The following is a 17,887-nucleotide window of genomic DNA, read 5'->3' as shown; positions in this document are numbered from 1 at the left end:
AGAGTGATGATGGATGTATGGTTAGGTCTTCCGCTGCGTAGAATGAATATATTATAATTCGGCATGGGAGTTTCATAGAAGAGGTATCAGAAAAGTAATATATAGAATATATATATATATATATATATATATATATATTATAATTATATACTACGAAGAAAAAAAATGATCTAATTTGACGGTCGCACAATCATTCTTCATAGAACTTAAAAAATCAAGAGGTAATGCACCACATAGTAGAAATTACCACTAGCATTTATTTTTTTTTTAGTTGTGCATTTTCAATTCAATTTCACTAAGTTACAACTTAGTACGCAACGTTAGACCCATTACTTAGAAAGACTCCACTAAGGCATATTCATAAGCCGATGTTTGTACTCAAAAGGGCTTCATGATGTTGAAAGAGGCTTGTATTAAATCTCACATCGTTGGCTTCTTCAGATATCAAAAGGCCCTTAAACTCCTATCTATCTAGTTCACAATTAGTTCCTTTCTTTAGCAGTTTATACAATTGAAAGAAATTCCTCTATGAGGAGGCCCGCAGAACTTGCAATCGTATTAGCCCAGTCGAAAAACAAACAAAACTCCTTGATTGACGGGGGGATCTTCCAATCTTTAAGTTCTTTACCCTAGACCATTCCATCCAAAATATTATATTGTTCAATCATATGACAAGGAATTTGATGCTCCTTTAAGGAAAAAAACAAAACTTCTATTCCACACAAATGTAGTCTCACCGTTTTTGAACACTTCTTCAAATGCTCTTCATGTTCCCTTAAAGTGAACTACAGGCAATACGTCATAAAGGATACCACGGAATAAGCCTGTAAGGTAGCCATGAAACACTAGGTCATTAGCATTTTCGAAAAGTTGTTGGCCACATCTGTTTTCATAATCAAAGGGCATCCACAAGATTGATATGTCCTATATTGTGTCATGCAAATAGTTTTCATTCATCACCAGATACGAATTCACTAAATAATGAGCGTGATTACAATAAGTTTGGTCAATAGCAGAGGACATGAATTGTTTAATTTGCAAACAAATCAATGAATTAAGTGGAAATGGATAATTGTTATGTACAATCACTTTGTTGAGCAGTGGTAGTACACACATCAAACATGCTGTCTATCTATATTCTCTTTGAAATATGTAGTATGATCTAAAAAGCAACAGTTGGAAGGAGGTGTAACCCTCTTTCCCAATAAACTACTCAAGTGAGTACTACTCTCTAGCTTTTGCTTGGTGTCTTAGTATTGGCCCTTTAATAGGATGCTTTATCCTTATTATCTCGCTCGATCTTATGTACTCCACACATTTTACTATACATGAAAGGTATGTCATGTAGGTTTTACAACTTCTTATACTCATCAGGCCAACATATCTGGGATGGCTATGTAGGGACCGCTCTTGCCTAGACCTTTCATCCACCAATAGATTTGCCAATTTCCATTAGCTCGACTTACTATTAATACCTGTGATTTGAGTGTTACAGTTAAAAGGAGCTCCTTTGCCCCTTTTCACACTCACAGTGCTGCACCATGCAATAGGTTGACTCCATTAAGGGTAAGGGATCTAAGTAAACGCATTGGTACTTGCCTTTAGTGTCTCTTATTAATAGTATCAAATGGAAACCATACACAATCAGGGCTATTAACAGTGCACAATTATCTACCACTGATCCAAGGCTTTCACACTCCCTTGCTTGGCAATTTTAAGAGTAGGCTACATTGTGGAGTCACTGCTTTTGCTCATGAATCCCTTCTCCAACTTGTTAGTTTGAGTCGTTATGTGTACCTTATGAGACAAGATCATGGGTAAGACTCTAGCATCCTTACAATCAGCATCGTAGGATACCTGCTTTATATTTAGTTCGCAGATCCATAACCATTAACCCTTTAGCTGGGTAACTTTCCATTTTTTTGTTTGCCTACTAATGCGCAGCATGCATTTACCTATCCTTGAGGTTTTTATCATCGTTTCATCCTGTCGTTGTGTCCTCATTCCACAATGAAGATGGCAAGGGGCATTAAGCAATGCTTGTGACGTAGTGACAATCAGTTTCGTTGATTTGATACCTTGTTTGTGTTTGGCCCTGCTTGAAATTTTCCTCTCCTGAAAGAATTTCAAACATTTCCACCAAACATGTCACCCTATCTAGACATGGTAGAACTTTGTCCAACATAGTCAATCAAGCATTCTGCAGTAGATTGTGTAGTACGCAAGTCTTGAAATTATTGTCACAAGAAAGTCCAACTGTTATCTTCCTTTGAATATGTTTCTTTGATCTGCCCTGAAAAAGATGTTTCACCACACACACTCCATTGGCACTATACTAGTGTGCATAAGGGTTGCACCTTACATGTATACTCAAATTTTAGCAAATCTTGGGCCTTGAGTTCTCTTTTCAAGTTTGTCCAACTATCAACTACACAATATCCATTCTGAATCTTATTGTATTTGGTACGCCACCACAACTTAGCATATTCACTTCAGTATATATTTGCAATGGACTCTTTCACCTTATTCGAGCTGGCCCTCACCATATGAAAGTATTGCTTCATGTTAAATAAGAAGTTTTCCAATCTTTTAGCATCATGGGCAGCCCTATATGCTCTGGGTTCTGGCACATTTTTTCTTCGACTCTATCATTATAAATTTGGAATCTCCAATAACACCAACCATCAAGTTCATCTTGGTGGTAAGCCTACCCATCCAGATCTATAAAGCTTTTATGTAGCACATAAGTCCTCTGACAATTTCATAATAAAATTTTGGTAATGTTTTTGTGATCCATCTAATGCACCAACATATTCAACAAGTTTGGTAATCTCTATAGTCACATTGTTGGTTGTCTCAACCTACGCCTCTAGCACGTCAATTCTCTTCGTATTTGGTGTGTGACATGGTCTCTTTCGAATGCTTCACAAAATCCCCCAATAGAAAGACAACCAAATCATGAAACAACTAACCAAACTCCGATGCCAACTGTCACGGATCGAATTTCTCATACCTTGTGAAAGGTCATGCGACACTATTCAACACTAGCTTAACTAGATAACCAAAAATAAATTGTAATTTCACCATATGAAACAAAATACAAACCATGTACAATATAGTAAATTGCAATAGCCAATAGCAATAAATATGTTAAGATGGGTGTCAGCGGTTAAAATATGTAATATTAATTCATTAATCACATATTCATAGGTTATGCATATTTAACGAGGGAGGCAAGTCAAGGAGTGATTGGTATTTTCGGGTTGGCTGGGTGGTATTCAGAGCCTCACCCTATGGGAGCTTTGTATAGAGGTGCGCGCGTACACATACACACACTCAAAACTAGGGGTAAAAGTACAAAAGGGATAGGAATTATTTGAATTACTTTCTTCATAACAGATGGGGAGTTGACATTGAACTTGCAAGTCCAATCTTAATGTTTATGTTTTCTTAATGGATTCAATAACTGTTTTAGCGCCACCAAGTATCCTTTTAGCCATGATGTTTTTAATGCAACTCTAGATTCCATTATTTTTAGAACTTCAGTCCTTACAAGTGAAATTCAAGCATGCAACCTTTAATTATTCAGATATGATTGCCATAAGTAGGCATTAATATTAGGTGTTGAAACCATGCATTTTCTCATATTATTAGAATTTCTTCTTCGAATTGAATTAAATTTTGTAAAAAAGCAAATTCCATGTCTGTTCTATCACTGCCATTTTGTTTAGTTTTATAACCACACAAAACAAGGATCTTGGTTTTATTTGTTATATATATATATATATATATATATATATATATATATATATATATATAAAATTTGATACTGCATTTGAAAAAATAAATTTCGAATCTTGAATTTAGATTTGGATCAATTTAAACAAATTTTAATATAATTTTATATTTCATCTTATCTAAATTTAATATAAATTCAAATTCAAAACCAATCTAAACATAAAATAAAATAATTTTATATTATATTTTGTATAAAATTGCATAAAATCAAATCTAAGAATCCCCAGCTTAGGATTTGGAAATTTTAGTCCGGTGGAATAAGAAGCGCACATAGTTTTAGGAGTGGGAGAGTCGAAGGCTCTCAATGGAGACATTTTGTAGCCATCGCACTACCTCGCTAAATTGTTAACCTTCAACATTCTTTTTCTATTTTTTCAAAATTGTCACTATGTTGTGAGGAATTTTATGATATTTAAATTTTACAGGTAAGCTTAGGTAATCTAATTTAATAGTCTAAATTTATTAAAATTTTGTTACTTTTATTAATTAAATAATAAAACTTGTTTATTTTGCTGTATATTTAATGTGCCCTAAAGACTAATGGAGCATCTCATATTGTAAGCTAATGTATTTTTTATAATTAATTTATTTATAACACGAGATTAAAAACACACACACACACACACACACACACACACACACACACACATATATATATATATATATATATATATATATATATATATATATATACACTTTCTATCAATCTCAAACCAAAACCAAATGTAAAATTTCCTCAATAAAAAGTGTTAATAAGTTCAACTCAAGAATACAAAATACATTTACACTACGTTTGAGAACATTGAAGACCTTAAATTTGAATTTAAATAGATTTGAATAAATTTTAGTACAATTTTATATCACATTATCCAAACTCACAACAAATTCAAATTCAGGATCTCTCCAAATTTGAAGAATGGTTAGCAGGCACATATGCCAATACAAGTAAGGTTTTGTGTGTGCTTGCAAAGATTCACAGCAACATTCCAGTCTAATAGCTAGGAATATTTTGATAGTTAATTTGCGTGAATTGGCGCATCATTATAAAAATAATTTTCGTGAGCAATATGGGTCTGCGTCAGAGTCTTCAAATCTAGTAGGTGAACTTTTGCACCCGTTGAAGAAATCATTTCACTACACCCAGCAAAACCTTCCGTGATTTAACTGCTAGCGCCATATAAGCCTTGACGAGTTCCTCCTTAACCATGAAAAGTACAGAGGCTGCAAAAACACTCTGCATTATCTTTGTGCTCATCCCTCTGTAAAAGCCAGGCAATCCCTCATGACGAATCATTTTGATTATTGCATCCAGAGTACCTGTACTTATTGAAACCAAATCATAAGAGAACAATGTAGCTAGCTGTAAAATGCAAGCATTGTGCCTCTTAATTGAATGAATAATCAGGACCAAAAAAATAATTAAAATAGCATAGTGAACAACATATGAAGCTCTGTCGATAACCCTCACACTGGTTGAAGGGGGAATATTTGCTTACCAACATACCCCCTGTGCTAGTTGATGGAGGACTATGCCCAACATTACCCATGGGTTTGAGATATGGTCACAGTAACTTTCAGTTGATCAGATGCCAAGAAATACCTTCTTTTTCTTTCTTTTTTTTGTCAATGGCTGGGTAATTGTTGTTTGCGGCAAGTTGCAAATTCTAAACTATCTATTCTTTTCATCAAGAATCAGACTTACAAACACTACACTGTCTATTCTACAATTAGAGTTCATTTCATGGCTTCACCAAGCAAACAAATGATAATAATGCAACAAAATTTCCAAAAAATGCCAAGATAACAGCCGTGATAAATATGATGAAGATAATAACTTAATAGGATGACAATGGTTGAGAAAAGTTAAATCCATGCTATGCCAAAACTCATCTAAAAGCAAACCTGAGTATCGTAATGAGTTGCTACCACCTATCTCCTGCTTTGCTTGAAGCCTTGACTGCACAAGGATGCAGAATAACAAAATCAAGAAGAAAATTCTGGTGGGGAGAGAGATACATTTTGTTGACCCAAGGGATTGATTTGATAACAAAAATTATGTGTAATGCGTTCTGTTGAATACAAAATTGTCATATGCTGTGTTAATGTTTTGATGATTCTAAAGTCTTAATTGGGATTATTTATGTATGTTTGCTGTTTACAATACAAGAGGTCAATGTAACTTCAAACTCTAGTGGAGTAGACCGACTGGTTTTGGCATATCATGAGTAGGCTCATGTTTTTTTTTTCCCCCTCCTGAAGAGGAAATGAAACTTATTAAAACAAGAAACAAAATGTAACATTGGTAATATACATTCTCCATGAATCCATCAAAATTATGCATACTAAAAAATAAAAAAATTCACACCCCTTTTACCTCAGCCAGAAACCTAACAAAATTAAAGTCCCCCCAACCAGCTGTCTAGGAAAAGTAGAAAACAAAACCCATACACAGCAAACTCCTCACAAAATTGAGACCAAATGTAGGTCTTGAAAGACTATCACTGTAGACCAAGGTATACCACCTCTGCCCCCACCCCCTAACTTCAAGCAATACAGATAAAGAGGAAAAAGAAAAAAACAGTCAACCCTACAGATCAACCTAGTCCCCCACACCATCAAAACACCCCCCACTGCCCATATAAAGAAAGAGTAGCCCAATCCTTCCCTTTCCAAGCCTAAATATCCCTAATAACCCCCTGAACAAGCCTTTCAATCTTAGTTTCTTATAAGTTGAAAGAACAAAATATCAGGTGAGTATCTAGCCACAATTTCCAGCACTGAGGCCCCTCTTCTTAATGTTGCCTAACCTTTTTACATTCCAACTCATCAACCTCATATTTTAACAATCTTTCCCCCTCAAAACATCCTAACCTCCTTTCCTAAAGAACTAACCAATTTAATATCCATCCCCTCCAAGAGAACTTGAGGATTCCAACTGCCTCTCTCACCCTTGAAGGACATAGTAGTACCTTCTCCCCCATCAGCTCCCTCACTCTGGCACAAGACGCATTTGGTAAATTAGGCCGCATGAAATGGAAAGAATGCCTTTCAAAATCCTTGAGCTGTCTTTACAGAAGTCAAATGAGGGTTCCCAAAGATACTGAAAATGTGTAAAATAACTTTATCCTAGATTGTTAACTTAATCAATGCCAAACTCACATGAACATGTTAATTAAATTAAATACTAACTATATTACATTTGCATTCTTGCAAGAGGTCAATCTCGACGGAACATACTAAGATTGGCCATAGAAACACATAATGGGGTCTCTCTACCAATCCTAGTGTTAGCATGTTCAAGAGAGCTTTGGCTTGGTGGGCTCGAGTCAGGATTCACTAAGGGGGTTTCAACCCCCTAGCCTTTTCCAAAGTTGCTCAAGCATCCCACATCATTCGTGACACATGTTCTTTTTATTCTTTCTTATCTTAACCATGTGTCATAAATGAGACATGACATATCAGTCTATCATCGGAAGATGACACCTTGCAACATTTAGCCTCTCCTCTATAAATACCCCTAATTATTCTTCATGGGGGATCTTTTTGACATTGGAACCATCAAGTTCTCTCTCTCTCTCTCTCTCTCTCTCTCTCTCTCCCTCCCTCCCTCTCCCTCTCTCTCTCTCTAACCCTCCACTTTGGATTCCCACTAGTTCAGAGAATCCTTTCAGCCATCAGAATACCTTCACCTGCCACAATCATGCTCGACCTTCTTGGGAATTGTCTAGCTCTCCTTTATAGGTCCTCTCCAAAACATCCACAACTTGTGAACAACAAAGATCTCCTACCTTCTCAAGAACCCCCTCCATAGATACTATTCAAACTAACAACAATCTCAATAGAGGAACAATCTTCATTATATGGGATAATAGCCAAAGTCCCTTGTCAAATACAACATTTGGAAGACCTGCAACTTCCTTAAAATGGCACACCAACTTGTACCTTCACAAAGTGCCTCCCCATCCCCAAGTCCAAAGTCCTCTCCTACTGATCAAATATGCCAGTGTCCCCAAAATCCATATAGCCCTAACAAGAAACCTCATTATCCATAATAATTTCAGGGGATTATTGAAGCCATGAATTTTTCCATAAACTATGCTAGCAATAAACCTCTCTGATTCACTTATACTCTTAAAGTTGTCATCTTCCTCTCCAAATATCTTAGAAGCTAGAGAATTAAATCCCAAGATCTCCACTAGCACTACTTTACCCTTAATATTTAATTCATCAACCTCTTCCCCCACAGCTTCCTTTGCCTGAGCAATAACCCCACCCAAGTCAACTTGGGTAGGATTTTTCAAAGATCCTAACATCATCAAATCCTCTCTGTGAACTGCCTCATTGTTTTATCTTCCATTCTCGCCTCCAAGAAGGAATCTTGATTTCTTGGTTCAATCCATGTATTGATGTTGAATCTTTAATGCCCAGCATCTCACGACCCTCCCCTTCAATCTCCCTTGTCAACTATCTCCAACATTGCTTGGACCACCCACCTCATAAACTTACTGTCTTTAACCCCAACCAAGGTTTTAATCAATCATGTTGGGCTTAGATTTCATGACCCGATCACGCTTCAGCCCAATTCTTTTCCTATGGGCCCACTTAATATTAGTAGGTCTGTCCTAAAAGAAGTCTCTAACTCATATTAGCCCACACCTTTATGCTATGCAAATTAATCCCAAGTTCAAGATGCCCAACCCTCCACAGCATGTGATACCCATTTCCTATAATGCCCATTTAGCAACCCAACTTCATTCCCATGTTCTCATGCCCTACTACGAGGCACCAATCCAATTTGCTACCCTAGTGTTCTAAATTTTGATAAGTTAGGATTAACCTAATTTTATCACATAATCAGAACATCTTATATCATGCACTTCATTTCCAAACAATATGCCTGGACCATTCCCTGATCATTCTAGCCAAATTGATTTATAACTTAATAACTACAACAAGGCTTCAGGAATGGCTCTAGGCATGATTATTCCCTATTTCCACAGTATTAGCAAGTTTCGGCTCGAGATAGCTGAAAAAACACAGACCTCCTCGCAGCCTTATCCCTCACTACCACCAGTTTCCCTCTTGCTTCCCTTGTACACTCACCCTATCCATCCCTCGTCCATTGAAATTCCTACATCTACCTCTGCTTAAGTTTCTAAAAGTTCCATCATCCCCCAACCTCCAGCACATTCAGTATTTCAATTGATGATCTTGTCCCTTTTGTTTAGACCTTCTCAATTGAAAGGAAATGTTAATGGCCATTTTGGTCATTTAGCATTATTAGTATGTGTTATGTTCGTAAGTGTGAGTTGCTAGGGGTATTTTGGTCATTGGGATGTACTTGACATATATTATAAATAGAGGGAGAGACCTATCATTGTGATTAGGCCTTCCATTCACTCAATAATTCAACATGGTAACAAAGCTACTCAAAGTAGTAAAGTCCACGAGCCTCCTCGTCATATGCCAATTGTCTTGCTCGCCTTCAAATCCTAAATAACCACAGAATCAGGAAAGAAGGCCACAGAACAATTAGTTTGTAAGCTTACTAATAAACATGAGATTGAAAGGAGATTAGGTATATATAAAATAAAAGAACGAAGGATGGCAGGAGTAGGATTTATTGAACATATCCCTTTAACAATAATAGTGCACCCATCAACAAGGGTTTAATGAGGTGTATTTTAAAAATATTAAAAGGTAGAAAAGAATTTGGATACACTTGTCTTATGTTCTATGGGAGAGATACCAGATGACATACAAATTGTAGGAAGACTTTTCTGAGCAAACAATGCTATGTGATGAGATGCTTTTTGGGATGCCTAATACTGCAAAAACCTTGAATACTCCTCCTTTGAGACTCTTAGTTTATGTTGTTCACTCAAACAAGTGACCGATGGGGGAAACATACTTCTAGGATTTGAGACCTCCATCCCAAAACACACGTAGCATCAATACAGTAGCAAATCATAAATATGCGGCAAACAACATCCTCCTAGAATTCATGGACTCCATTCCAACACACTACGTTTGACAACCAGCGCAGACCACAAGCACACGATGAACTAGATAAAAACAAATTATGAACACAGCAATACCATTGTTTTAGGCCGTAATGAACTCAATAAACATTGACCAACAGCTTCAGGCAATGGTAAACAATCATTCCCAAAATGTGGCACCTGAGCAACTAAAAAAGGTGATATCTTTGGACCAAAAACAAATGACAAATAACTTGGTATTAAAGTGTAGGGAAGGATTCAAGACATTTGGGAGGAAATCGGAGCAAAATAGCTGCTCAAAAACACGGTAGAGCGTGGGGTTGGCAATGCCGGATTTTGGCCAGTGTGTGGAGGTGCGTGAAGGCTCCTCTAGCTGTGAAATTTTGCAGACTGACAGATCAACAGGTTCTATTGCTTGCTATGTGGTTGGTTTTGCAAAATATGAAGTATTTCTTAGAGTTTTTGAAGAGGACAGCAGCATCTAGGATTTTTTCCCACAATTGTAACGTTTTTTGCAACTCCTGAACCTGCTTCTAGGCTTTGGAGTTCTGATGGTCCTACAACAATGCGTTTGTGTGGGATTATGATATTTAGGGTTTGGTTTAGCGGCAATTATGCAATTAGGGTTTAGGTCAGATCTTGCTCAGATACCATGCTAGAATACCACTTTACCTAAAAGCTTATTAGAGCCAGGTTGCCAAAAGGTCCTTTGAGTCCAAGGTTCTAGTCTTGTTGCCCATGTTTATTATTTGTTTGTTAAGAATGATCTTATTCCCTAGAATGGGTGTTGTTTATCATTTTTTTATCTCTCCACATGCTGTCAAGCTGCACATGTGGGGGGCGTTGAGGTCTGATATACATTGTTAGCCCACAACCTAATAGCTTAAGCTTTTAGATAAAATGTTATCGCTATCTCCTCCTATTGCCTACACGGCAGCTGCTACACCACTTCAAATCCATTGTCGCCTTGGTCATCCATCCTTGGACAACTTGAAACAACTAGTTCCAACCTTGGGTTCAGTGTTGAATCTTGAGTGTGAGTCTTGTTAGTTAGGAAAACATAATCGTATTCCCTTTGCTTCCCAAGTCAATAAACGGGCGGTTAGTCCTTTCATGTTAGTCTATTCCAATGTCTAGGGTCCTACTTGTGTCACATCAAAGTTGGGGTTTCGTTACTTCGTTAAAATTGTTGATGACTACTCCAAGATGACGTGATTGTATTTAATGAAATATTGTTCTAAGTTGTACATTATCTATTGTGCTTTCTATTCTCAAATAAGGACTCAGTTTGATATGCTAATTAGGATACTTCATAATGATAATGCTAAGGAGAGCTTCAGTACCAAATTCACTACCTATCTAACTAATTGTGGTATTATCCATTAATCATCTTGTGCCCACACTCCACAATAAAATGGAGCTGTAGAGCAGAAAAATAGACATATTCTCAAAGTCACTCGTACCCTTAAATATCATATGAATGTCCCTAAAGTTTTTTGGATTGACAGTGTGCCTACTGCTTGCTCTCTTATCAATAAAATGACATCCTCCATTTTTGGCGGTAAAACCCCATAATCAGTTATCTTCCCTAATGCTCCTTTGTTCCCACTTCATCCTTGTATATTCGGCTGCGTCCTTTCTCCATCTGTTAAGTCTAGGAACAAACAAGTTGGACCCTCGGGGTAGCAAATGTATTTTTCTACACTATTCATACACTCAGAAGAGATATCAATGTTATATCCCTACCTCACATCAATTCTTTGATTATGCTGATGTCACCTTTTTTGAGTCTACACTTTATTATTTTGAATCCTTGAGTTTTGTTGACCTTGATGAGTCTCTTCCTTTGCCTAACCTTCCAAATCCTAACCTATTAACTATGAATAGTCCTACATCTTCATCCAGTTTGAGTCTTTCTCATTACTTGGATCAACCTAATTTGCATGCATACACAAGTCAACTCAAGGGACTCTCCCAACGTATACCTATAGTTGTTTAGAAAGATAAACTCACTTGTGCCCAACATTCAATCTCCAATTTTGTTTGCTATGATTTCTTATCGCCCTTGTATTACTATTTTGTTAGTACTCTGTCGCTAGTTGCTCTTTCAAAATCCATTTTGAAGCCCTATCCCATTCTAGGTGGAGGACTGCAATGGTTGAAAAGATGTGTGTGCTACATAAAAATGATACTTGGGATTTGGTACGGCTTCCTCTTGATAAGTTTGTCGTCGGTCATTGCTCGGTGTACAACATCAAAGTCAATCCAAATGGTTATATGGCTTGTCTAAAGCTCCACCTTTTTGCTAAAGGATATACTTAGGCATGTGGTTTGAATTATTCAAACACATTCTCTCTAGTTTCAAAACTTACCTCAGTATGTCTATTGATCTCCTTAGCCACTAGTTGTCACCAGCCTTTACATTAGTTAGATGTGAAGAATGCTTTCCTAAATGGTATCTCTAGGAGAAGGTCTAGGCTCTTAATTTTTACTAAATTAAAAGGACTCGACTAATTAGATCGTTATGAAAGGGGGAGGAAGAACTAAATTAATAAAAGATCAAATACCTGTTCTTCTCTTCTTTGGACCTTCACGAAGCTGTAGAAGGTAATCTTCCGATCCCACTGCTATGTTGGTGCCTATGTGGTGCCTCTACGCCTCTCCGTCAGGCTTTTTCAGTCAGGATAGGACTTCAACCCACACAACAATGTTTTACTTGGAAAGGAAAATGTTTGAGAGAGAGAGATGTCTTTGAACAAATTGAAACTTCTATTAATTTTTCCTCTCCAAACAATAGGGTCAGAGTTCCCTTAAATAGGCAAGCAAACTACTAATGGACAAACATATCTTGCTTTTTCAAAAGTAGATGCTAGATCGATGTCGACATAAAGCAAAATAAAAGGTAAAGATTCTTACTTTAATAAAGCTACTTTAATAAAGGAGGGGACAGCACATGCTTTCCTGACTCACCTTTTACAAAAGACAAAACAAACAGAATCTTCAAGTAAAAGTAAAGCTGATATGACCCTTCGAATCACCCTTTCGATGAGGCCTAGATATGACACAATTTTGGATAAGTGCCTGATATGACCCTACTGACTAGTCCTGTCAATTTGGCCTAGGATATGATGACTTTTTTGGACTAGCATCTGAAAAAATTTTGTCCTTCTTTAGAGATCTTTTAAGGGCTTCGATGACTTCTTCATCTTTATCTTTTTTTAGCAAGTTCCGCTGGAGATCATTTTTCATTGCCTGAGTTGATGGGAGGTGGCATTCCCAATTTCTGATCTGGCTTACCACTTTCCTTGCTTCAATAGCATAATCGGATAAGCTCGCTTCTTTCATAGAATTGGAGATATTTTCCCTCAATTGCAATTAAGGTTTCATAATCTGCAAAAAGCACACAATCTAAAGCAACTCTTGCTTCAAGAAGATAAATTCCCCATAGATTCTAAACTAACACATAGAATTTTTTATGCTTTAGGAAATCATCCCAATTGGGTGCTTCTTCATTAAAATCTGAAACCGATCCGTCATTCCAGTCTTCTGGAAAAAGGTTCCAAAACAGTACTTTCCTTGTCTTTAATTCGATTGGTTCAATGTATCCTATCCACCATAGCCTTCCTGGGTTGGTGAAATTTAATACATGTTTTACCAATGCTAGTAGGAAATTAAAGGCTTGTCCTATTTATATGAAACCAAAAAACTGGAAATCTCCCATTCTGAGGGCTTTCTGAACTGCTAATAAGTTCTCAGGGTTTATGTTACTGGGAAAGTGTAATTTTGGAATACACAATCCACTTCTTATCCAATATTGATTTAATTCCGAATTCTCTGAAATTCCAATTATCGCTTTGGTAGTGAACATATTCTTTTAAAGTTGGATGCTCATCTCTACCTTTAGGATAATTTGCTGGTGAATGATAACTGCCATATTTTCCCTGTTAATTTCTTTGTAATTTTTTGAAATATTTTCAAATTCTTCAAATATTTCAATTACCCTTTTCATACTTTTTGAAAAAAAGAGTGCTTTCTGGATTTACTAATAATCCTTCTAACAGATTTCTTTTTTCTTTCGAAATTTCTGGAGTCCTTCCCAGAATTTCGTCAAGAGAATTGATTCTTTCCTCTTTTCTAGATTCTGAATCACATTCTTCTATTGTATAGTTTTTGGGTTCTGAGTGCATCGAGTGTTGTAATGCCCAAACTGGCTACATATAAAACGCTGAATATGACTCTTGTCTCTAGATTGCTCATCTTTCTAGATGATGCGTTTCCTGTTGATTTCTGGCTTCTTTCTGAAACCTAGATTGGGATTGGCCTTTCTCTTTTCTGAGAAATTCTGCCTTTGTTGCTCAAGGGAGTCAAGCAAAATGTGTCGGCTCAAAAATCATTATATGGTTTTAAATAGTCTTACATAGCACGGTTTGGTCACTCAAGTGTTATAGTACTTGAGTTTGGACTCCAACATTGTGCATTGTGCAGTAGATCACTTTGTCTTTTATCGGCATACTCCATTCAGTAGGATCTCCTTATTTTGTATGTAGATGATATTGTTATTACGATGATGATAATCAAGGTATCTAGGGCCTAAAGCATTTCCTATAGGCTAACTTTCAAACTAAAGATTTGGGACCATTAAAGTACTTCTTGAGTATAGAAGTATCGAGATGTCGTATGGGAACCGTCTTGTCACAGAGGAACTATGTTCTTAATCTTCTAGATGAGATTGGACTATTGGGATCCAAGCCTATTAATACAACTATGGATCCTAATAGTTAGTGCCACATATGGGTGATTTGTTGACTGACCCAAGATGATTCCAGAGAGTTGGAAAGTTGAATTATCTTATAGTCACTCAACTAGATATATCTTTCACAACAAGTGTTGTGAATCAGTTTCTTGATTCTCCAAGAATAAGTCATTGGATACTAGTTTCTTGATTCTCCAAGAATAAGTCATTGGATACAATAATTCAAATCTTAAGATATCTCAAAGGTGCACCTGAAAGAGGTTTCCTATATCAAGAAAGGGGTCATATTTATATTCAAGGACATACGGATGTAGATTAGGCTGGGTCACCTTCCACTAGAAGATCTATAATTGGATATTGTATCTTTGTTGGGGGTAATATGGTTTTTTAGAAGAGTAAGAAACAAACAGTGGTGGCTAGGTCAAGTGTTGAATTAGTGTATAGGGTCGTGGCTCACACTACATTTGATCTTGCTTGGTTGAAGAACATATTGGAAAATTAGATTTCGACCTATGGAGTTGATATGTGTTAACCAGGCTATTATTTATATTGCCTCCAACCCAGTCTTCCATGAGCAGACAAAACACATTGAAGTTGATTGCCACTTTGTTCGGGAGAAACTTGTGCGAATGCTCATAACAACCACTTATGTGAAGTCTAATTTGCAGCTAGCTGATTTATTTACTAAAGCCTTGGTGGGTTCTCATGTTAAATTTGTTTGTAACAAGCTAGGAGAGCATATGACATCTATGCTCCAGCTTGAGGGGAGTATTAATAGCGCTATTTTGGTCATTTAGCATTATTTTTATGTTTTAATATTATGTTAGTAAGTGTGAGTTAATAAGGATATTTTGGTTATTGGTATGTACTTGATATATATTATAAATAAAGGGAGAGACCTATCATTGGGATTAGGACTTCAATTTTACTCTATAATTCAACAGGAAACAACCCAAGCATAGAGAACAAAACTGAATAATATCAAGCCCTCATCAATACTGTAATTTTTAACCCCATCGATATTTTGACTTCCATGTCCAGAACAATCGCATTTGCTCGAGACAAAAGTTGGAGGGCAAAACCCTTGCAAAATTTCCCATTATGCATGTTAGTCTATCTCCCACCCAATTGAAAGTGATCAATTTCCTATCCGCTTTGATAATCAGGTGTAAAGACATCATAAATTAATCACCATTACTGTAAGAGCTAGCAACAATAACAAGTTTTCAAGCAACCCATTTTGGTTGGAACTTGGAAGCCTCTTTGGTCCAGCCTACGATCTACCAGGGTTATTAAAATCCAGATCCTATATAGGATGGTTTGCAGGATCGAGTCATGCATTTTGAATCAAGGATCGTAATATTCTAATAGCACATAAATTAATGTGAAAAATGCATTTGTATGAAGTTTTTTCATAAACTTCTATGATATAAATCTACAAATTTGGCTAGTAAATGTTGAAGACTCAAAAAATTACAAGTATCAATGGTGGAGCCCTCATATTACTAAAAGAAGAAAAGATGAAGTGTTCAAATTGTTGCATACCTAACTTAATCAAATTGGCTGGATGATGAAATAAGTACTTATGAAATAACAACACAATTTTTTACAAGAAGTAGTCAACAAACAACCATACAACATGAATATCCATTTTTGTTTTTCAAAAAATTTTTAACAAACAAAAGTTGAACTATCAAGCTAGTGCCTCTACCTCAAATGTCAGCATCCAAGCAACCATTTGTCTCATTGGTATCACTAAGACTATCATCAATGACTTAATCCAAGCCACCAGTACACAACGTTTGTACCACTTAATAATCACTAATGAACCAAGAAGTAAATTTTGAGTCATAATTTTGTTAAGATAAAATAAACCAAATCACTTTCAAAATTATCCATTTCATGTATAAGTTATATAGAGCAAAAGCCAACTCTATGAAAAGTATTTTAGAGAAGATTTTAAAATTATGAAAGAATGGAGAATCATACGATATTATCAAAATCCTACTATGATCCCACCGATCTATTGATCCTACAATGATCCTACTATGACCCTACCAATTTGCTATTTTAGGTAGGACTAGGATCGTTTTAGTAAAGTATGATTGTAGGAAGATCGCGATTTTAACAGCCACGCGGCCTACAACGATTCAAAAGCCAATAAGCCAAAGCAATTAAATTGATGACGTGGCAAAAGCACCCTATTGTACTCTCTTAGCAGAAAAGTACTAGACTCTTGAGATTTAAGACAAGTACCACTAAGAGAAGGATCAAGCTCACAAAGATCATCATCGGGAATCCAAATAGCCTTTGATGTGTACAACCTCTTCACTCAACTAGGTATCAACGAAAACCTCCATCAAAGAAGATTTCTAATGATGAGGAATACGCCGATGTGTCATGAGCCAAGCGTTTTAGGTCAACTATGCTTGCCTGTGGCTGCTTGTCTTCTACGCATACGATGGGTAATCATCACGTAAATAGTAGTTTAAGTTTTATTTTTTAAGTGGGATAGTGCCTTAGTCATGAAAAGGGAGTATGACTTCTCCATTAGTTTGATATGTTGTAAAGTTAGAGAAAGAGAAAATCAAAAGAGAAAAGGTAAAAAGAGAAGAAAAGAATGAAAAAAGCAAAAGAAAAAAGAGGTGATAGTTCCTTGAGCCTTACTTGCAGCTCTATCTTTGCCATCTTATATGTTGATAAAAATAAAAAAGACTTAAGGACAAAAATACTCCCACTCACACAACCTAACAGCTAGAAAAAAATATTCTATTCCACACTGCCTCTAAAGCTGGAGGTTTATAAATATCAGCCAAACCCAGCTTGTGTAAAAACCATCAGACAAGGCAGGCTTAAATAAAACGCTTTATGAAAATATCGCCAAATTGATCCATAGATTTCAGAAAGGGAGTCCTCACAACCTTATTCAACACAACATCCCTCACAAAATGAGGGTCAATTTCAAAGAGCTTTGTCCTCTCAAGAAATACTTGATCACTAGCGATATAAATGGCAACTTGATTATCACAAAACTTATCTATTGGCTTCATTACCAAAATCCCATCTTACACATAAGAGACTTGAGCCATATAAGCTCACTCACAGTACGAGCCATAGCTTGGTACTCTGTTTCAGCACTGGATCTTGCTGTAGAAGTTTGTTCCTTGCCACGCTAGGTAACAAGATTTACTCCCATAAATGCAAAAAATCCTTCAGGACCAAGGTACCCATCAAGCCATCAAGCACAATACAGTGAAATGAAGAGGGACATAACACTTGCCTCTAAATTTCTAATACACAGATTTTACAGAATGTTACTTAAATAAAACTGGCG

At 36.4% G+C, this 17,887-nt stretch overlaps 1 protein-coding gene across 3 annotated transcripts in view; it reads right to left on the bottom strand.

Moving 5' to 3' along the window:
- Positions 1-4,590: 4,590 nt before the first annotated feature.
- Positions 4,591-17,887, bottom strand: part of LOC131162307 (peroxisomal nicotinamide adenine dinucleotide carrier-like) — a 29,786-nt gene continuing 16,489 nt past the window's right edge. For 2 of the 3 annotated variants that reach the window (XM_058118637.1, XM_058118638.1), the window contains 2 exons: positions 5,701-5,755; positions 4,591-5,115 (listed from right to left, as the gene is read on the bottom strand). In XM_058118637.1, coding sequence (XP_057974620.1) covers positions 4,925-5,115; positions 5,701-5,755 — 246 coding nt within the window. In that variant the 3' untranslated portion in view covers positions 4,591-4,924. The remainder of the gene's footprint in view (positions 5,116-5,700; positions 5,756-17,887) is intronic. The other variant, XM_058118639.1, reaches the window with a different exon arrangement.

The sequence above is a fragment of the Malania oleifera genome, chromosome 8 (genome assembly GCF_029873635.1).
Source record: "Malania oleifera isolate guangnan ecotype guangnan chromosome 8, ASM2987363v1, whole genome shotgun sequence".
NCBI classification, from domain to species: domain Eukaryota; kingdom Viridiplantae; phylum Streptophyta; class Magnoliopsida; order Santalales; family Ximeniaceae; genus Malania; species Malania oleifera.
The sequence above is the reverse complement of the archived record's forward strand: the minus strand, read 5'-3'. Positions and strand labels throughout refer to the sequence as shown.